Genomic DNA, 22,618 nt, shown 5'->3' with positions numbered 1-22,618 from the left:
CTCCACTGTGCCATGCTACAACTTAGCCCAGCAAGATCACAAAGAAAAAAATTAAGCTGAAACAAGCGAACTACTGGGCCATTTACTGAGAGTAATCCAATTGCAAAAAACCCTATTCCCAATAGAGGATTTTCACTAAAATCCTACAACAGGGACATTTAACCAGATTAGGTACCAGGGAAGATAAAGAGGCCAGTATTAGATGATGAATGGATTAGAGTCAAGTTTCATTTCAGAACGTGTCTTCATTTCCTTTTATTACTTTTAGGAGGGCACAACTTGCATTAACATCAAGGAAGAGGAATTGCATGAAAAGAAAAGTGAGGGTCTCATGCTGCTCACTAGCGCCTCTCGAGTTCAGGGACCACCCCACAGTTCTCATCTTTTTTTTTTTTTTTTTGGTAAATAGGTGAGGAAGGGGTACAACGTGGAGTATTTCCTACCACAGTTCATTGCGGGGAAGGCATCTTTTAAAAGTGCTTCCCGCTTTCTCAGGAATATGTTTGGAAAGAAAAATATGACCTTGTTGATGCTCCAGAAAAAAGAAGGGAAAAAAAAACTACAGAAAAAGAGGCCGAGCCTTCCCACAGCCTGATTTAATGAAGCTTATAAACAACTGGACGCTTTGGGAGAAAGCGCTAGCTGATGGCTCACAGAGCCCTTGCGTGGTGAGTTATCAGTGTGCAATCAAAGCATGAAAATAATAAATAAGTAAATAAAAAGCACCGGCATTAAAAATGCCAAAGCGGAGGGGAGCTCTGGAACCAGCAGCCCTGATGGTCTGGACAGGCCAAAGGCAGCGGAAGGAGAGGCCGCTGCCCCAGGGCTCACGGGCGCGCACTGAGGAGTCCTTTAGGGAATGCTGCTGTTTAGTAGGACAGCATGAGAAGTAACCAACAGGCAAGCTCCCACTGTGTGCTGGGTGGGGAGGGAAAGAACACGGAGAGGCAGGGAGGGAAAGGGTCCGCGTGGTCACATGAAGCGAAGACCATTAAGAGGAGAGGAAAAGACTGTTGCTGCCTTCCGAAGTTTTCTATTTGGTTGGGAAGATACACACCCGCTGAAATGAAAGAAAGCAGGCCAGTCCCAGACAGCTTAAAGTAACTGCAGGAAAACCGTGAAGCCAGAGGGAAGAGCGACAGACAGCCCAGGAGGGGAAGGAGGACGGTCACTAAGAGCTGGAAGGACTTCCAGGGAATGGACTACCGTACACAATGGAAGGAAGCAAATGCATGAGCCCAAGAGCGGTGCACAAGGGCCGGGAGTGGGCAGCGAAACTGGCAATTCGCGTTAGGCATCTCTCAGGATGCTTATCACCAATTCAGCTCCCTGATCCCAGGAGATCTTCCGGTACAGACCTGAGGAAGTCTCACCTGGGTCCCGCTGAGTGCCATGATCCCTTGACCAGAGAGCCAGGCAGGCACAGACAAGCACACAGGTCCTGGGAGACCTGTCCTACTCATCAATCAAGTCCTAGTGTGTAAGAGAATCCATGGAAAGGGCTTAGCACAAACCCTCCCACAGGTAAGCACAGGAAGGTGGCTCACTACACAGTTACTGTTGCTGTTACTGTTACTGTTACTGTGATTGTTAGGGAGAAGCTGCCCAATGTTGTGGTTTTTGGCTGCGGTACGAAAGTGCCCATTGCACAGGGGTCTTTCAAGCAAGACTAACAGGAATGGGGGCGGGGGGGAAACCTTTCTCTGTTTGTCCGGCAAAGAAGAAAGGCAGCTTTGGGCAACAGTGGTGTTATTTGGATGTACACAGAATTTAAGAGTTAGCCCGGCTGGTGTGGCTCAGTGGTTGAAGTTGAACTATGAACCAGGAGGTCACAGTTCGATTCTGGGTCAGGGCACCTGCCCAGGTTGTGGGCTCGATTCCCAGTAAGGGGTGTGTAGGAGGCAGCCGATAAATGATTCTTGCCATTAATGTCTCTGTCTCTCTCTCTCTCTCCTCTTTCCTATCTGAAATCAATAATAATGTATTAAAAATGAAGTCTCCCTTTCTCTTAGATACATATATAAAGATGATTCCAACAAATGCTGGGCACCTGTCCTGGCTGCCATCACCCGATACTACTTGCGCACCTGAACCTAGCCAACTGTTTTTTTCCTGTTTGGTCTAAACTCATAAGCATAGGGGTGGAGTGAAGGGGATTTGAAGTAGTTATATATATATATATATTTCTTTATTGATTTCAGAGAGTAAGGAAGAGGGAGAGAGAGATAGAAACATCAGTGATGAGAATCATTGATCGGCTGCCTTCTGCATGCCCCCCTACTGGGGATTGAGCCCGCAACCCAGGTATGTGCCCTTGGCCGGAATCGAACCTGGGACCATTCAGTCCGCAGGCTGACGCTCTATCCACTGAGCCAAACAGGCTAGGGCAGAAGTATTGATGGTGCCTTTTGGAGGGAAAGCAGACATGGTGCTGTTTTCTGACCCTACCTGCCTACCAGGCAGCTCATTACAACACAATGTAGCCACAAGTCTCTCCAGGTTGACTGGTTCCCAAGCAAAGCAGGGATGTGGTCATAGATGTAAAAGCTAGGGCCTAACTCCCATGGGCCTCTGCGCCTGGGTGGCTTTGACAAGAGGATGTTCTTCCTGAAGAAGCCTCGTCTCTCCAGCTTCAGAACCCCAGCGTCTTTTCTTCCTGTACTGCCTTATGCCCACTGCTGGGGTCACGTATGTTCCTCTCTTACGCTCCTTAAGCACAAGGACTGTGTCTTCTAGAACTCTGTGTCCCCTGTCATGCCCAGCCTATGCGAGTGCTGAGCACCATCTCACAAATTGCATAAGAACCATCAAATTGCAACTGCAAGGATTGTAAGAAGAGAAGACAGAGCCAACCTCACAGATCCATCGCAGCCAATGAGAGTGCTCTCTACATGGAGTCTATGCAGAACCGTGGCACAGAACTAGGGGAGGGGGGGAGGAGGGAGGCGGGGGGCGGGGGGTCGCTTCAGAAACCACCCAGCCTAACCCTTGTTCCCACAGGGCCTTCTGTGGTTTTAGAGCTCATCGCATGCCCACGGTGACCAAGGTAAATCTGTGAATTCAAGGAAGACCTGGTTTAAATTCTACATCACCAGATTAGCCATACAACCTCTCCCAGGCCTCCGTTTCTCTGTGAATTCCAGGTGGGAACTGTACCTACCTCAGAGAGTTGTAAAAATTAAGAGACCCTGCATGTACAGTGCTTAGCCCAGTGCCTGGCACAGAGCTGCACATGCAACGCAAAGGAAGCTTTGACAAACACCACCCCGTGAACGGTAATGATGAGTAATGTGGTCATAGATGCAAAAGCCAGGCCTAACTCCCATGGGCCTCCTGCACCTGGGTTGCTTTGACAAGAGGATATTCTTGTCTAATGAGGAAGATGAGGCTCACTACCCCTCCCGTCTCTTCTCATTAGATTCACGGGGAACACGCAGCCACAGACAGTGCTTACTGCAAAGGTAAGAATGCTCAATATGGGGCAAGAGTGTATGCAAGTTTTATAGCCACCTATCCTCAGGTGCCTTCTTAAAAACGTGCTATTCAATTAAAAATGTATGTAGTTTGCCTTAACCGGTTTGGCTCAGTGGATAGAGCGTCGGCCTGCGGACTCAAGGGTCCCAGGTTCGATTCCAGTCAAGGGCATGTACCTTGGTTGCGGGCACATCCTCAGTAGGTGTGCAGGAGGCAGCTGATCGATGTTTCTCTCTCATCAATGTTTCTAGCTTGCTATCCCTCTCCCTCCCTCTCTGTAAAAAATAAATAAAATACTTTTAAAAAATGTATGTATTTTACGATCTCCCTTGGGAAAAAAAGTCACTTTATTAAGCTAATAAATAAGACTGTCACAGAAGAATTGAAGGTGAAATAAACAGTTCAAGATGACCAAGATCTTTCCAGCATCAGGGGGAGGGCTCTGAAGTCAGAGCTGATAGAAATGAAACACACAACCACCCACCTTTTCTTCAAACCACTCCCACTTTTAAAAAGGTCTTTAAGAACTGGGTTCAAAACTGTATCGCCCTAAGAAAATTCAGATGTAAGAAGTACCTTTCTTGGGGGAGGAACACCGATAACCCTCCAGAAATGCAGGCAGCAAATCTAAACCTAAGTAACTATTTATGTTTGGAGGGTCCGTGGGACAAACAGTCTGAAATAGTAGCACCTCCCCCTTTTATCTTTTGACACAGACTCCAGTGTTTAAGTCAACACCTGCAACATAAAACCAGGTGCCTTTCAGGTAACTGCTTTATCTAAGTATTAAATGTGGCTTCTAAACTACCTGGGGGGACAAAATCAACGCCCTCAGTGATGTTTCAAGGTCATGGTGGTGGCAGTCACAGGAAGCTACCTAGAGAGTCGGGGTTACTGGTATGTAAGCCTTTCAGAATATGCTGAACACTCGGAATCTCTGAGCCACAAAAACAGCAGACCTTCACGAAGTATTCCACACAAGCTCAGGGAGTTAGGTCACAGTTGCCCACACACAGCCACACCATGGAACCTCCTAGAACTCCTGTCCGGATGATCTGGGCGGAGGTCAGGGGAGATGAGCACCGGCCAGTTGCAGCTCCTGAAGCCGCCCAGTCAGCACCAGCACAGTCCCCGCTGGAACCGTTCGGGAGGCTGGGCTCTGTACCCGCCTCTGTGTTGGGTGTGACACACTCTATGCTATGAAGTCCTTACAACAACCCCATGAAGTAGCTGGCACTTGTGATTAACCCCACCTAACAGGTGAGAAATCTGTCCTGACTCACAGGCCTTGGAAGGTGGTTTTGCAGGCCTCGGGCGCTCATCTGCCTGACTCCACCACCCCCACTGGTGCTGCAAGACCGGCTTCGGGATGGGGTTCCTTGCCGTGCTGGAGTGAGCTGGCCCCCGTGAGCTCAACCCGGGCCAGTCTTCCCTACTGGACACAGATGCTTCTGGACGCAACGGGAACTGTCCCCAAACCCCCACCTACCAACCTCTGGAACCTAGACAAGTTTCAGCAAACCACGTCCCCTGCACAACCATCCAGACACCCCAAGTTAGGACAGGCTCCAGCTCCCTGCTGCAGCCAGGACACCCTGGCCCCAGGGCTCCAAGTATGTTTACAAGGGGTGTGTACAGCACGTGGAGGATGATGGGGGGCAGGGGCGTCAAGATGTAATGAGATGCTTCTGCTTCTACGATACAGACGAGCAACAGCAGGATTCCGGTGATGGAAACACTTTTTGTTTTTTTTAATTTGAGAGAGAGAGAGAGAGGAAGGGAGAGGGAGAGAGAGACAGAAACATGGATGAGAGACACATTGATCAGCTGCCTCCTGCACGCCCCCTACTGGGGATTGAGCCAACAATGCAGGCACGTTCACTGACCAGGAATCAAACTCAGGACACCTCTTGGTCCATGGGATGATGCCCAATCCACTGAGCAACACCAGGCGGGCAGAAACACATTCTATGTGGTCAGTTCCAGCTCACCAGACACTAAAAAAGTCAGCTCAAAAACTGAACCCATTAACTGGAGCAAACAATACCTATTCACCCATAAAAGGAACCCAAATCCTCGTCTGCCTTCCCATCGTTGGGGCTTTCTGCTTTCTACCTGGAGAAACGTGGGTTACCCAAAGCAATGCCTCCCAGGGTCTGTGCACTAAGCTCCATGGGATCTGAGCATCGAACAGTTAAATTATATGGAAAGGGTCTTACATCGGCCCTTGAAGAGCACAGAGCTTTTCCGCCCGAAGTATCCATCCAACTGCAGTGGGAAGAGCGCGGAGGCGGGGCCCCTGTGGCTGACCTTTGACCTCTCGAGAACCCTGAAGCACGGTGTTCTGCAACCTGGCCATGCCACCCTCGTCGCCAGCGCCCACACACCCGCCGGAGGGCTGCCCGTGAGTAGGAAGCTGGCGAGTGGAAGGCTGATTCCGGCCCCCTAGGTCCCCTGCTGGCCCTCCTCTAACCCAACCCCTCAACCTTCTCGAACTGTGGGGAACCCAACGGGAAAGAAAGCTCGCCATTCACCTCGCAACCTATTAATCAACGGCCGCTGGAAACAAATAGGGCCATTGCCAGCCCCGGCCGCTCTGCCGGCCTCCTCTTCAATGCTCCCCTAGTGCTCTCCCTTTCTGCAGAAGAAAAATGGGGCCAGAAAGCGCCTTTGCGAGCCCAGCACAATAAAACAAAAGCAGCACAGAGGAGCATTTGTCAGCCTGTCCCCTCCCCCGGGGGGATGGGGAAGGTCTGGGGGTCTTAGGTTACCAGCCCTCCCTGGCTCTGAAATCGACATCAGGAGGGGACACTGTTCACCCTGGGTTTATGGCTCATCTCCAGTGCACTTTTCAGATGCCGCTTACTATGGCTGCACCGAGGCCAATGGTGACCAGCAACATGTTAATGGGTGTCGCACGTCACCGGAGCCATGGGGTGCTGGGAGAGCTGGAGAAGAGGAGGGGCTGGGGCTGAGCCAGGGGCAGCTTCTTACTCATCAACAACCCCTTGATGACTCAAGCAGTCCTATTTTTTTTTTCTCAGACGATGTGCCAGAGGGTAGGAATGGTCAGCAAAGGTAAACCTCAACAACCCGTTACCCCCAAAACTAGCAACCACTGCAGCTGCTCCAACCACCCCAAGGAGACACACAGAGCAACCTGGGCGCAGGTCCGTGCACACAGTCCCATCCCAACGTATCAGGTGAGCATCTGGCTGCTGTACCCTGCAAACCTCCTCCATACACAGAGGGAAGGGTGGCAGGCACACTTCCACGCTGGGCCAAACGGGTTTCTTTCATCCTTTTACCCTCTCTCCGGAGTCACAGCTCTCAGAAGCCCAGCCAGCGAGGACCCATCTAGGGCAGTGCCCAGGGTTCACTCCCAGGAGGACAAAGCTCCTCTCGGAGGCCTCGCCCCCGGCTAATGGTGCTTTGTTCCCTGGACAAGACTTCTATTGATAGCTACAGCACTGCCGGTTGGAAATAATAAATAAAAAGGAGAAGGCTTCACAGGGTTCGAGGTTTGCTTGGAGAAACGAGGTAGTTAAGAGAAAGGAGATCTGCAGTGAGATGCAGACAAGGAGCACCCCTCCTCCACCCCTGCTGCCTCAGCACCCAGCGGACAGCCCCTGGCCCAGCTGCGAAGGAATCATGGAGCCACCAGGCTGCCAAGTCACAGTTCTGTGACCCTGGGAGCCTGACACTCTGGGGTGCTGCTTATGTGTGTTTTGTACATTATCAATGGCGGGCTCCTCCCCCTTCCCCAGTCAGATCCATTTAGACAGCAAGAAGGGGAAGAGAGAAGATGCTCCCTGCCAACTACAAAATTCTGCCGACTCACAGTTTCTCAGGCACTCACACGGGCATTAAAATTCTTCCTGCAGGGAAATGACTGAGCGGGGCGGGCAGGGAGAGAATAAATGTGCAGACAATTTTCATCCAAATTCTCACACACACATGCACATACACAGAACTAACTCAAACCACCCTAAGCTCTCGGCCTTTTACTTTTTTCCTTTTGCCCCTTCTATAACGTAACAACCCAGCTAGTCACACACCACATTGTCAAGCACTAAGGGTCTAGGGGGCCAAATTCAGCTCTTCTTATTAACCTTTTCTGAATCCCCAAAAAGGAGGAAAGAGAGGTGGGTTGGGCCAGGAGGGGAGGGGGAGCGGGGAGCACGCAGGGAACATTTATTTTTAACCTGGAGAATAAAGATGTGCTCCAGCTGCCTGGCTTTGTGAACGCAGAGGCCAAGGCCCAGCCCAGCAAAGCTGTGCTTTCACACAGGCTCTTGAACAATTACTTCTAGTTAAGTTCATTAAACCTAATTTATTTCCACTCATTCTCATTAATTTCCCAATAAAAAGAAAGCATCCTATTGTAACCCCCACCCCCACCCCCACTACCCTTGAAAGCACTTGTAAGCGGACAGTCTTGGCCCGCTGGTCCAGGCTCGCCCCTGACCAGTGAGTCCCAGTGTTTGCTTCCTGCTGGCCTTCCTCCAGGAGCAAGCCAGGGCATCCCAGGCACCCCTGGCAGGCGTCAGGGAGGGGGTGTGGCAGTACCACGGGGATCCCTGGCTGTCCTCACCCTCCACCAGGTCTCAGAGACGCAGAACCAGCCGCTTCGCCCCTAAGAAATTGCCCAGGAATCTGCAATCTCTACCTTCCCGCAAGATGTGTCTCTCCCACTTGGGAATGAAATGATTAGTGTTAACATAATCAACCTTGTGAAGTGTCCTAATATGCAGAGAAGATGTGGGAATTGGGTACGAGGGCCTGGCTGTTTCAAAGCAGTGCCAGGGATAAAGCTAACCTCTTCCAAATGAAGAAGTCCAAAAGGCTCAACTTGAAAACTTTTAAAAAAATAATGAATTCCAGGCCACTCGCCCCTCCTTCTCCCCCCCAAAAAAACCCAACACAACAACCCCAAAATCTACAGAATCCTAAACTAATGGAAAGGAAATCACCAATTTTGATTAGGAATAAATTGTAAGTACATAATGGTTATTACATCCTGGGGATTTTGAGAAAGAAGCAGTGAACAAAATCCGATCCCACCTCTCTAATTCATTTACAACGAACAGCTGTGTAAAAAATGTCTTCCGTTTTCCACATTCACCCTGGACCTAACTTTCCGATCTAAACCTCTGCATCTGAAAGCCATGCCTGCTACACGATGTCTGCTAAAAGCTCCAGCAACAGTGGTTTCCTTGAGAGAGCAGGTAGATTTCTCCCCAGGAAAGAGCGTGTGGCCCCAGAACCAAGAACTCTGGATTCCGCGGGAATTCAGCACAGACTTGAAAGGCAGACAGAGCAAAGGCGAGCTGCATTGTTCTCTCCACTTTGTCCCGTCCGTGTCCCCAACATGGGCATCCTTCGACGGACACCCACAGCCCCCATAAATGACACACGTGAGAAGGACCCAGAGCTGCCATGGGGCGGGGAGGACTGACTCAGTGCTGCTGCTCCCTCTGATGGCAAGCTGGCCGGCTAGAAGTTTAAGGTAACAAGGGAGGGAGTGACCCAGGCAAAGTTCAGTTTTAAAAAAAATCCTCCAATGTGTGCAGAAGTATGTATGTGATCAGGAGGGCATGGCAGGATTTCATCGCGTCCCAAATATGACAGAAGGAAAGAATTCTACTACATAGCGCAGTCGGGCCCCCTACCAGCCCCAAACCACAAAGGGGAGGTTTCGCGAAGAATATAAGGTTGCAGGCTCTGTTGCTTCCAGAAAAGGCCGATGCAGCGGCCTGAAGTGACAATACAAAGATCCTAATAACTGCATCACTGGAGTCGAGAGTTTACCCTTTGAAAGGAACTCCCCTCCTCTAAGATATCGAGAATGGAGACTAAACCATCTCCGAAGCAGCAGGACCAGGACTGAGTAACCCAAGTAATTTGAGTCCAGGAAAGATCTGGAACCTTTCGGCAGTCTTGGAAACAGGGAACTGGGCTGGGTGGGAAATTCGCACCAACACAACGGATCCATTTGCAGTGCCAGCCTGCAGTCTCCTCCCCAGAGCTCTCAATGCTACACTGAGCTAGAAACTTACATGCAACCAGAAAGGAACACCAAGACTACATCTGTCATTCCTTCATGCAGGACTGGAGAACTGATCTACCTCTTTGTATTTTAATACCACATACAGGGCTCATGATTTTGAAAACATAAGGATTCTTAGAATCTGTGGTCTACTTCATTCCTTCTTCCCCAAGATATTGGATCTAAGAGCCGATCGGCCACTGCTTCTGTGTTTGGCCATTCAACAACCACAAACATAACAAAAGTAATGATGAAGATAATTCCTTCAAATAATGAAGGAACCACCTCCAAATTCCAGAGAACGAATGCCCGTAGAGCTCGTGACAAAGGGTCTGGCCCATCAGTTCAGCCGAGTGCAGTGTCTCCTAAGCCCACGGCTGATACTGAAAAGGCCGTCTTCCTAACCAGCAGCGTGAGCACAGTGGGCGGCCACCGGCCTCTTGCTCAGGTTCCCAAAACACATTTCATATTAAGTTCAGCAAATGCAAACGCCATGAGCAAGACTGTAGCCTGCAAGGCCAGCATCTAAATTTGGAGATGGAAGAGAAATACAACTAAAGACAGAGCCACAGAAAGTCAGCATTAAATATGAAACCAAAATACACAGTGTACACACGCACTGCTACTGTAAAAACCTTACTGCGAAGGAAGGAAGGAAGGAAGGAAGGAAGGAAGGAAGGAAGGAAGGAAGGAAGGAAGGCAGGAAGGGAAGGGAAGGGAAAGAAAAGAAAAGAAAAGAAAAGAAAAGAAAAGAAAAGAAAAGAAAAGAAAAGAAAAGGAAAAATGTTCGAGCTTTGAGAAAGTACGGTCCTCTGTGAGGCAGTATCCTTTTCCTTCTCTTTCTTCCAGTGGAGCCCACCCTGGTGAGTGAAGGAAAAAAATGAAACACCGCATTTGTTTGTTAGAAGAAACCCCAAGCCCACCACCCTTTTCCAGATCCCAGCTCACGCACACTTGCACTTGGGGAGCGGGACCTGCCAGGCTACAGAACTGTTGAGGACTGGGATGAAAGTCAAGCTTTCTCTCCACCCCATCTTTTTTTTAACCCTTTCGCCCCCTCCCCCAAAAACTGCCATGAAAAGTACATCACAAAAGGGCACAGCTTGAATTGACCATTTATTCTCATTTTGTTTTTTCTTTCCCAACGTCTGAATTAAAAAATAAAAAAATTTAAAAAGCACAGAGGTTTAATGGTCACGACCATAAGTAAGGACATGGACACACATAACACACGCACTCTCACACACACACACGCACACATACACTCACGCACACCACTACTCACCCAGCAATTCAAATTGAGGTGCCAACTGCCCAACTGCTGGAAGAGAGAGAGCCCGGAGGCCAGTGTGCCTCCCTTCCCACTCAAATACTCCATTCCCACTAAAATCGCATCCCTAGGGTACATAATAGCTTTGGTTTTCTTTCTCTCCACCTCACAAAAACTTTCTCTGTACCTTCGAGATGGGACTGGGCCAGCTTTTTTTTTTTCCTCCTCCCTTACTGCTTTTCTCACTTTTCTTCTTCCTCCCAGCTTCCCCTCCCTTTACTCCTTTCACTTAAAGGGCTGAAGAAAAAAGAAGAAGAAGAAAACATCTTAAAAGATAGAGATGGCTCCAGATTTCTGTCCTGGCATACTCCAGATGCTCAGGGTTCTCATTCACACTGTCTATCATTATTTTGCTAATTCTTCCCCCTCCGCGTACATCTCTCAAAAGCCAAATCAAAACAAAAATAAAAACAAAACAAACGGCAACCTAATAACCAATTCACTTGGCTGCAGATTATATTACTTTAAAGGGCTTTTCATTTAAAAACTCCTTCTAGTTTCTGATCTGTACCACTACAAAATCCATGAAGGAAGGGGGAAGGCCCATTTTCCCAGGCAGCTCAGGGCGCCTAAGCCAAGCCCCCTCCCTCACCCGTTACCTTGGGCAGCAGGGGCAGAGCCACCACTAAGAGTAGCTAAGAAATTACGGTCAGCCATGAGGGAGAATGATCAGCACAAGGCGGGAGGCAGGCACTTTATCTGCGACATTGTCAAATCCCTCACAACAAATTTCTTAGGGAGAGGGCTGCGATGGGAGAGGGGGAGGGAGGAGAAAAGTATATTTTCTTGTCACCGTGACACGGGAGTGACACTTGGTAGGGCCTTGCCTGCCGCACGCACACACCCCGTCTTCTGCTTCTAGAGTAAGAGACTGTGCCTGAGTGTCCCGACCTCCCGGGAAACAGGACAAGCTTCCTGTGTTCACTGGCATCCAGGAGTCGGAACACTAACTTGCTTTCTGACTATTGAGTTTTGTGAGCTTTGCCCAGAATGAGAGAGAGAGAGAGAGAGAGAGAGAGAGAGAGAGAGAGAGAGAGAGAGAGAGAGAGAGAGAGAGAGAGAGAGAGAGAGAGCGAAAGAGCACGCGCATGCTAGTCCCTGAACCCCACGAACCCGACTTACTTTTCCTGGGGCTCTCATAGGATCCAGGGCCAGGTGCATTTGTGTGGGTTTAAGCTAATTGGAGTTGAGAGACTCAGACATCACAGCCTGAAATGGTCCAATTTTACGCCAAGGAGGGGAGGGTGGGAGGGTGGCGGCTCCAGGAGGGGTTGCGGCCAGAGGAAAGTTGCAGAGGACCAAACTCGCCCAGAATGCCTCTCCCGCCCCAGCGTTAAATCACGGCACCCTCTCCCCCTCTTCAGAAGCACACACACAGCCCCATTTGCATGCAGGTAAGAAACCCCCTGCCGCCCCTCGGCCGGGCATCCTGAACCTGTGTCGCTGGAAGCAAGACCAGTGGCAAAGGTTTGGTTTTTTCTGGCGGCAGGACAGCTAACAGAGGAGGAGATGGTTTTAATGTATCAACCCCACGGCCCAGATGTTTATCTCCAAACCCACCACAGACAGGACTGTTGCCATGGCGCTGGTCTTTAAGCAATCTGTTAATACACCGGACAAGTTAGTAACCTTATCCCCCCTCACCCCCCACCCCAAAAAAAAACAAACCAAAAATACAAGGGCTGGACAGGCTTAAACACAACAAAAAAGTGAGAATTCTTCATTTTCTTCTTTTTAAAAATTCTGCTCCGGGGCCCCATGTTCTGGACTTCTCCGGCCTCTGTGCAAGTGTCAGGCAGCAACCCTTAAGGCCCTTAATACCAAAACAAAACCCTGCTATTTCCCTTTACATGGCGACAACAAAAGCAACGAGCCTCCGTTTGACAAGTAAAAAGCCCCAACCACACAGCCCCCTAATTGCTCCCCTCCCTCTATTCACGGGGACCACCACACTCGGCCAGCTGCCTTTGTCACACATGCAATTTCTTAAGTCAACGGCGAGTTCCCTCCCCACTGATGGACAGCTCCCAGCCACTCAGCAACAATAACTTATAAAGTGCAGCCAACAGGATGCGCAACTTGGGCTCGGAATCTATTTTCCGGCCGTCTCCAAAGGCAGGGAGCATGAAAACACCAAGATGAGGCAACGCATTCCAGACAGACCTCGTCCTCTTCCTCCTTCACCAGAACGGGCAAATCTCGTGAATTTCTTCAAACTAACTCCTCCTAAGACCCTGCTCCCGGAAATCTGCTGTCCCGTGGCTCCAGCCCCAGCCAGACCCCGGGACGCACATGCTTAGAACATTTCCATAAGAAAATCAGAAGGTGATCAAATGCTGTAAAGTTCTGTGGGATTTTTAAACAAACAAACAAAAACTTTCCCAAATCAGAGAGAGAACGAGAGAGAGAGAGAGAGAGAGAGAGAGAGAGAGAGAGAGATTCCTTCCCTTTCAGCATAAAACTACGATCATGTGGAGAAGAAATAAAGGCAACAGGGTGTCCCTTAACATCCAAGGGTCCTCACCCACATCATCGGCAAAACTTTGTTTTGTTGTTTTAAATAAATAAGTTGGAGATGGGAGGAAGGGGGAAATGGATGAAAACATAGGAAAAGTAGAAAAAAATCAGACCCTTTAGGAAAATATTTGGGGATGGAGAGAGAGGAGGGAGGGCAGGAGGGTGGAGCGTTTGTGGCTGTGACTTGGTGGGCGACAAGACACGAAACCCCCTCCCCAAACACTCATTTCCGAGTTTACCAAGGATAATACAGCAGGGTCCTGTAGTCCCAGGCTCAAAGTTTGGAATGAAAAAGTAGTGTCATTTTCTTTTTTCGTTGTTTTTTTTTTTTTAAGGGGAGTTTACAAAAAAAGAAAAAAAATACCTACTCCTTCGGGCAGCTTGCCAGGCAAAGGGACATCAATCTTAAAGTTACTGCAAAGTGACAGCAAACCTCGAGAGCATGCAAGGGCTTGAGACGAGCGGGACCGGCCGGGCAGGCGCGGGGAGAGGGCGCCCTGGTTCGCACCAGCAGCGCCGCCAGACAGGATGCTCACGCACAGTCCCATTCACAGAATTATCTCGCTTGATAGGGAAGGGCACAATAATGGGCGCTCCCCCCCGGTTCCACAACAACCCACCCCCCAAAAAAGGGAGGGGGTGTAAAAAAAAAAAAAAAGGCAGGGCTTTCTTACTCTTTTTTTTTTCTTTCACCCTCCAACCCAGCATTCAATCAAAAGAACAAAGACTGATATTTTGTTTGCCGACTTGGCAAACATAAAGGCAATTTCAATAGTCCACACAAGTTCACCTAAGTTGGTGAAAGTAGTGGCTTGCGGCTCTCCAGCGAAGTTAAGCTTTAACAGCTATCGGATGCCATTCGGAGACAGAAGGGAAAACTGGCTGAATTTAGATAAAGTTAGAGGACCACTTCATTCCTAAGTTTTTTTGTTTTGTTTTGTTTTGTTTTTGCCGGCTGAAAAGTCCCTCGAAATTCTTGACAACAACCAGATCTTAATTATCTTGCTGAATTCTTTTTTTTTGGGGGGGAAGGGGGGGAGGGAATACAAACGCCAAAATAGACCATTCAAAACACCAAAAATGTAAAAGAATTCAGAACAATTTACTGTATAACATTTTCCATGACTAACTTAAAAAAAAAAAAAAAACCTACCGAAACTTGTGGATGTGTTCCTTTAAAAGCAAATGGTCCTAACACATATTAAACCACCGCTGCGCGTCTTCTAAGCATCGTAGGAAAAAATGACTATTGATCTTCAAATAGCGATAATTGAAAAGATCAAAAAGATTAAACAAAATCAAGAATGTGCTGACTTACCATGCTATGCTTTTTTTGTTGCAACTTTGTAGAAATTTCACTCAAAGAAACTGCATCAGAGGTGTCAAATTTTTTAGCGGACTGTGATCGTATTATTTCCGCAGCCCTGCCTTCCAATGCTTCAGAACTTTTTTCCCTTTCTCTTTTTTGTTTGTGGTACCTAGCTTTTTGCTAGGGACTTTAAAAGCCTTCAGCTCAGCAAACCAGCACAAATTATCTTGCCACCTTGCGCAGCTCTGATGCTTTGGCCGCTAACTTTGGAAGGCCCTTTACTACTGCATCAAAATTAGCATTGTCAAAGCAGTTAATGAATATTAATATTGTATTTGTCATTGGAGCCAGCCCGTTGCTGAACTCCGAGTCATCCATCAGGGACAAGATTAAGAACACAATTATTTCTGACTGACAGGGACCAAATCTGCTAGAATTTTTTTTTTAAACAATTCGGGGGGAAAAAAAAACCCCACAATATCATCATCTTAAGGTGTCTCCCAAGAGACTGGGAGCCAGATTAATACGCTTTTAATGAAGTAGAGATCATTATGTATGAAGGGGAAAAAAAAAAAGATGTACTATTCAAGCTATTTAGTTATGGTGGCGGTTAGAAATTTTTTTTAAAAAAATGCAGACGGCATATCTTTTTCGACAGCTGTCCAGATTTTATTCATACTCTTCTAAAGAAAACGACTTTTTTTTTTTCCCCCTGAAATCTTTTCCTTTTTAAAAAAAGAACAGAGAACGAGCTATTCGTCCCATCTGGGATAATTTTCCGTCTTCACTTTTACTGTAGCAGCTCCGGAAAGACAGCACGGTAAATAATTCCTACACAAATTTGACAAGAAACACCTTCATCAGCTCGGCTCCTTCCACCTCTATTCCCCAGATTCCAAGCACTGTCTCTCTCGCTTTATTCAGGATGAACCATTACATTTACAGAAACTCCTAAGCTCCCTTTAACAGTGACATCTTCCCGGAACAAACACATAGGAACCAACACAACGCAACGAAAAAGCCTGCTCACAAACACACCGGAACCTGAACTGCCATTACGGAGCGACTAGCCATTATGATCCCGAGAAAGCAAGGCTATCTGATTTATGGTTCCACAAAGTTGAAATGGAAGTTTTGTCAGAAATTAAACTAACAGAACCAGCCCAGTTAGCAGAAAACGTTTTACAAGATTATTAAAACACAAAACTCTCTCTACAAAATAGGCAAACGACTAACTAAGAGGAATTAGGTGTAAAAACTTGCAGCTTACCTGGCATAACCAACTTATTTGAATTCACCGACATCATTTCAACATCTATATCTTTATGTCATGCAAAGTGATACCACGTATGACCATCTTATACATATACACACACAGATCTATACGGCGATTTCTTAGAGGTTTTAGGAATAGCGTTCTTCGTGGGCTTGCTCCATATAAATTGTCTTCGAGATGATATTTCCACCCCCCTTTTCGTATTTTAAATGTGGTAAAAAGGGGAGAACTAAAAGGGATAAAATGACAGATGTGATGGTTAATCTACCCAATGAATCGTGGGGGTCTAGGTAAAGCCGTAATGGCCACTGAGCTAATCTACAACACCCACTGACCACCCCACTGGCCTTCTAATACCATTATCAACCCTCAGATGAACATTCTAAATTAGAGTTTTGTTCGAAAAGGGTGTGAATCTGACCTTCGATGCTGGGAAGCCGGTGCTGTACATACAGATGGGAAAGTTCTTATAAAAAAAATTATTTTAAAGGTTTCTACTTTCTCGCAATTTGTATCTTTGAACTCTGCATCCTTACAACCTTCCCTTTGCACCAAAAAAAAAAGCCCTCTCCCCAAATCCCCTCCTGCAATAGCCACTGATGTCACCTCTACCACACACCCCACAATATTTATGCTTATCCCGTAAGAAGAACCTCCACCAAACCACTGAACACAAAGAAAAAAATTTCAACATACAAATATTCCCCTTTGGCCTAACTTTTACTCTCTCTTTCAATTTACCAGTGCCTTTAACTATTGGCTCTTTATGTCCAACAAACCTTTGGAATATATCATAATATGTATCATATCATATCATAGACCTGGGGAGATTTCAGACAAAATTTTGCAAGGGAGTGATGATAGAGTTCCACAGAGAATCCCATTTGTTTGCATGCACATCAAGTGATGCGATGAAGAAGGAAGGAAATTTGGGGCTAAGATTTCTCTTCAAGAGCTCTCTTTTTTTTTTAGGTGGATCAAAATGGACTTGTATCAAATTATGATTGCCTAAGTGTTATTCACTTAAAGAGATATTCCCAATGCCACATAAAAAAAAACAAACATAGCCCCCTATGATGTAAGCACACTTTCAAAGCTCCCTTTAAAAACTACAGATTCTGCACCATTTTTCCACACATCCTCCCATAAAACCTGCAGCGGTCCTTATGCAGATTTCCGCCTTTATTTCAGAAAAGCGTGTGCATGTGTCTCCCCCGGCACATGTCACATGCTTATGTATACCAAACGCACATATGTGCACACACACACATGCGTGTGTATCCAACAGAAGGTTTTGCAAACATAGACTAGACTGGCTTCCAAATAGCCTGCGATGTCTAAATTAAGGGCCCCCTTTGCTTTATCAATCCTCGGCGTCCTCGTTCCTGGCTCGAGCCTATCTTTCCAGGGTCACGGACAGATCCGCAATCTGCATCCTTGTGCACTCTGTGCCGGAGTTGTTAATAGGCAGCTTTCTCTGCCTCTCTCTCTCTCGGCTTCCCCAGCATGACCGCATCAGCACTAGTATCAAATTAACTCTCCGACTTTGAAACTTATTGATCTGCTATTAAGACACCAGTGAACTTGATGAAATGAGTGCTGTAGGTGCAGTCACGACTTCAAAGTCTAGCACAGCCACATAAAGCAAGCGCCTTTGATCCTAACTCCGATCTACTGAGGGTTTAAAGCCCTGCTCTCCCTAAGCTGCCCTTCACTCTCATGTCTGATGTCTTACCAACTAGTGACTTGATAATGTTAATAATGCAAATTTTACAAATGATTTTTACAATGGCAAAATTAATTGTGTGAATTGATGCTTCTTTCAGTGGGGGTTTCTGAACTTCTCTCCCGATAACGGAACAACTGGGGCTAGTGTGATGATGGCTGAGGAGGGACAGGGGCCCAGGTAGATCTGGACGACGTTTTGGCGTCTTCTTTCACCTTTGCATTTTGTGCTTAAAACTAAAACAATTAACTAGACAATCTGCTGATCATCTTAGAAATGTATATTCTATAATTCTCGTTTCCCAGTACGTATCTGCTGTGGAACAGAAGTCACCTCCTTTTTACAGGAGGTTTCTATGTTTCTATCACTAGTCCAATATCCTTATTTTTGAGCAGGATTTTTTTCTCGATAGTTATCGCAAACCCACAGGAAAGATGTAGGTAGGGTTTCAGATCCTCGGTCACTCTTTTTTTCCAATTAGGAATGATCTGAAATGGTATACAGTCCAGAATCAGAATGTACTATGCAGATTCTGTGACGTGCAAAATTTCAATATTGATATTCCCTTTCAATCAGGCTAAACAAAACTTTTCATCCAATAATATTCTATCACCAAGGAATATGACTTTAAGCATACTTTGACAAATATCTTCAGTAGATATTTTGAGTCATTGATATTAAAAGATTTCAAATTCTCTCTAAGAAGAAAGGTAAATAAGGTTTGGACTTAAATAATGTGAAAGGTCATTATATCCAAGGTTTAAAAAAATAATCTTCTATGTAACCAGAACAGCAAAACTGAAACAGAACTGCCTCTTGATACTCCAATAAAGAATCAATATCTGAGAACAAATCATTTGCCAAGAGGTTTATTCTCCGTATGTTGATTTTGGACAGAAGAATGTCAGTAGTTCAGAGCAAAATGCATTCCACTAGTAGAAGCCTTATGCATCGCTTTTGATATTTATAGTATGTTATGTAATGTCTGCATTATTGCTGCTTTAAATCCATTTATTATATTAAGGAGTCACAAAGGACATATTTTCCCCATCCCTAATGCCAGGGCTGGACCCCCCAAAATGACAAAACGTAATGGAAATTTAAAAGGGCCGTAATTTTAACGCTTGCTTCATTGTAGTGTGTGTGTGTGCGCGTGCGCGCGCGTGTGTGATCTAATTAGTTTGTTTTCCAATTTGACTCCAATCGTAGAATTTAGGTAGCAGTACCTTGGTATTAGTGTTTTCCCTCCTCCCACCCACCCCCCTCCCCAATGTTGATACTCACTTAACCTACTTGCGATTCTAAAGAAGTCAAAACTTGATTGTGACAATGTTCAAAAGAAATTTCCTCTGCCACTAGCACCGGAAAAAAACTTTCACCAATTAGTGCAGGAAAAAAGGAGGGAAAAGCCACAGTGCTGGTGCTCAAAGAGCCAGGCCTTGCGGCAAACCTGTCATGTCGAGAGGATTGATCAACAGGACGGCGATTTCTAATGGCATGTTGTCATGAAAAGTCAGCCACAGGGAGCCACCTGCCTCGCTCCTCACACACAGACAGCTAGGAAAGGAAGGAGGAAGGGGGCGGGAGGGGAGAAGAGGGAACTGCTCTCCATTCCTCGCCCTCCCTGCCAGTTCCCTTTTGCTAACAATTTTGGTAAAGGTATCATGATTTTTCATTCGGTTGAAATATGTCAAGTCTCCAATCGCATTACCCTTCCTCTAAGATAACAGTGGTTTGAAGGCTGACTCTTTCTTTTACCTCAATCCCTTTTTCCCCCATTTAGAGAAGGGATTGGGGTACCTTTATTATAATACTCCCTCCTCCTCTGTGTCAACCACATACTCCTTAGATCAGAAGACTTCCATTATGGCTTTCAATCAACAGGGAGCATCTTGACTTAATAAAATCCAAGTTTGGAAGATTCTGGAAGACGAAAGAGATACGGTGACACCATCAGGTGTTATTTTTCTGAGCCACGCGTTTAGCCAATCAAACGGAAGTGTAAGTGCAGTTGGCCTCCTATTTCGTGGGGCTTTGTCTAGTGGAGAAATAGTTCTGAAGCCAGGTTTTGTAGGCTATCATCTAATCCATTATCATCTACTCTGGGTTCAAAAGTGGTGCTGATAGTATTTCGGCTACACATTTTCTTGTGCTCAATCCAACTCGATATTCCGTAACCACCTCCAACGTACCCTTGAAAACAGAAGGTGTTCTGCCTTTGACTAATACTCCTCTAGAAGATATTATTTCCTTGGTACCCAAGATTCTGATTATCAACCACTCCAAAGAAATGCCCTACTCAATGCTCCCTTGTCATTTCATCTACTAGTAATACTACTAATCAGTACCACAAGACACTCTCACAGTACCATTCCCCAAAAGGCGAAGCCACTGAAGGATACTAGAGGGTCTCAACACAAAATCGAAACAATTAAAAAAAAAAAATGCTTTCCTGTCGACCTGATCTTGGAAAGTTGAGGTGGTTTTCTCCATAAAAGCTGGTAACACAAAGGCCATCGTTACCGCCTCCATGAGGATGGTCCAAAATATCACTGTGACCCAGTCCCTGGTTCATTTTCAGACTGGAAACACTCACAAACATACTCGCCCCTCCATCCACTTTGAACAAAAGGAAAAAGTCAAATAAAAGTTAAAGAACTTTTAAGTTCATGAAACCAAACCCCACTTGGCATGCAAATCACGTACTGTAACCTTTTATTGGCGGAGCCTCTGGTCTCATCAGTCGATGAAATTCTCAGCCCGCGGCAACAGCTTAGCCGAGGGACACAGACCAATGAGAAAATATTCATTGTGTTAGCATTTCAAATGGCGAGAAAGGAAGAAGAAGCGCTAACTGATCACTGCCGGTGGAATTAATTGGATATTCCAAGAATAATGTCTCTCACGGAAGATCCTTGGAGGCCGAGTGCTGGTGGAGACCACATTTTGTGCGGCGCCTTCAAAAAGAGACCGCTTGGGGGTACTGGACATATTAGGGTTTTAGCGCATTTCCCTAAAGGCCAGAAGATAATCAGATGCACTGAACCAAACTCAACTAATCCAATCCATAATTATACACACAAATCCAATAAACTTTGCCACATTACTGGAAAATTAAACTATTATATTAAACTTTCCATAACTTGTAAAAAAAAAGTTTAAGGGGCACCATGGTTAAAATGTTTCTTTGGGGGGTCGGGGACATGCGGCCAAGAACTTGGATTATTTTTTTACTTGCGAGTTATAGCCTTCTATTATTATGCTCAAGGACTGATTTCTTAGTGCCAACTCGATTCCTTTATTCAGGGAGGGATTTGCGTTTCGGCTTTACTGCACATAACCCAAGCATTTGCAATGACCCTGACCGATATTAGTATATCTTTCCTTAGGACACATCTTAATCTAACCTTTTTAAGGCTCTTTTGCTTTCAAACTCAAAACAGCATAAAAAATAAGCATTGTTGGTGGCATCGGGAGCCTGAACTAAGGCCCGGCGTGGTCCGAAGCAACAGCCCCCTGGATAAACAGCTGCTGGTGGAGCTAAATAACCATCGGAGACCAAAAGGTAAAGGGGGAAAAATGAGATTAGGAACTTTCCCAAATGTTCCATCTCTCCTATCGACCACTGGCCTAGCGTGAGGTGTCAATTTTGACTCCAAAGAATTCGCAGCGGTCCCATTATGCGGTCTCTGCTCTCATTGTAAATTCTGTCAACGAAGTCAATCTTATTAACTTCCGCACTGGTTCACACATGACATTTTCTTCAATTTTCTTGCTGACATCAAAAACATCAATTAGCAGCCCGAAAATAGGAAGGAACGAATGACAGCGCCTGATAACGTCGACTATTTGAAGCCGGGGGTAAATCTATTCTCCAGTTCTGAATGCGTTCATTACAATTGCGTTTTCAAAGAAGACCTCCAAATAGCAAAGAAAATTAAATTTATCATCTAGAAATGCCTAGAAATTGTTTTTTTAATCCTATGTCTATCTCTCAATCCCAGAGCGTCATACAAAGTATCGCAATTGAGTTTTATGATAACATGCCCCAACTTTAATAGAAAGTTTATAAAATATGCGGCCTGGACCACACTTACTATCAAATAGCAACTACAGGGCTTGGGAAAGAAATTTCCCCAACAGATTGCAGTCTTGCCTTGTAGGGTTCATCCATTTTCCTGGGTCAGCAATTAGTGTAGGTGAACACACACATACACACCCACACACACACACACACACACACACACACAGAAAGAGAGAGACAACCAGCTGGTTGAAAAGTTTTAAATAGGAAAGAAAAAGGCACCGAAGGTCTACAGTTCCAAAACCTTAAAGTTTTTTATGGGAAGCAACCAACAATGCCTCTCTCTATTAAATTAAAATTGTCTTACTAGCCACATACCCTATGTCACCCTCCCTAAGACACAAGTTTTCAAATAAAATCTCAACTCCCCCCACTGATCGCCCCAAGACATATTAAGCCTTGTCCAAATAGCCCAAGCCAGGGACAAAACAATTACTCATCTGCCGGACCTGCCCCACCTAATTATCACCCATTTCGCTCTTATTGACTTCTTCCCCCCTCCAAAATCAAATAAATAAATAATAAAAATGTCAAGCACTCTCTCCTGACCAGCAAATTAAAATGCCCATGAGTACACCCTACGTTCCATCTGCCTGCCAGGCTGAGTCCAGGGCATCTGGGAAACGGCTGGAAGTGGACGGAGAAACACAGCACCCAAAACTTGGTCTGTATAGTCTTCAAGGAAAAGCTTTTATTTATTTTATTACTTATTCATGGGGGGAGAGGGGGTGCCGGGCGAGCGAGCTAACGCGCCTGCTTTGTGAAGCCTCGCCTGGCTCCGGATCACATCTCCCGGGGAGGCAGGCGGAAACGACGCGACTCCGGTGCCTGCCCCGGACCCCGTGCCTCGCAC

The 22,618-nt window shown here is 46.3% G+C and overlaps 1 protein-coding gene across 16 annotated transcripts in view; it reads right to left on the bottom strand.

Annotated features, from left to right (window-relative positions):
- Positions 1 to 22,618, bottom strand: part of TCF7L2 (transcription factor 7 like 2) — a 201,386-nt gene that overhangs the window by 27,169 nt on the left and 151,599 nt on the right. The window contains exon 1 of one of the 16 annotated variants that reach the window (XM_015557984.1): positions 10,809 to 10,916. The exons of the other annotated variants lie outside the window; for them this stretch is intronic. Coding sequence (XP_015413470.1) covers positions 10,809 to 10,901 — 93 coding nt within the window. The 5' untranslated portion in view covers positions 10,902 to 10,916. Of the gene's footprint in view, positions 1 to 10,808; positions 10,917 to 22,618 lie in introns of those variants that run through there. 16 annotated transcript variants of the gene reach the window in all.

This window comes from Myotis davidii, unplaced genomic scaffold (genome assembly GCF_000327345.1).
Source record: "Myotis davidii unplaced genomic scaffold, ASM32734v1 scaffold107, whole genome shotgun sequence".
Taxonomy (NCBI): domain Eukaryota; kingdom Metazoa; phylum Chordata; class Mammalia; order Chiroptera; family Vespertilionidae; genus Myotis; species Myotis davidii.
This window is presented reverse-complemented; position numbering and strand designations above follow the sequence as displayed.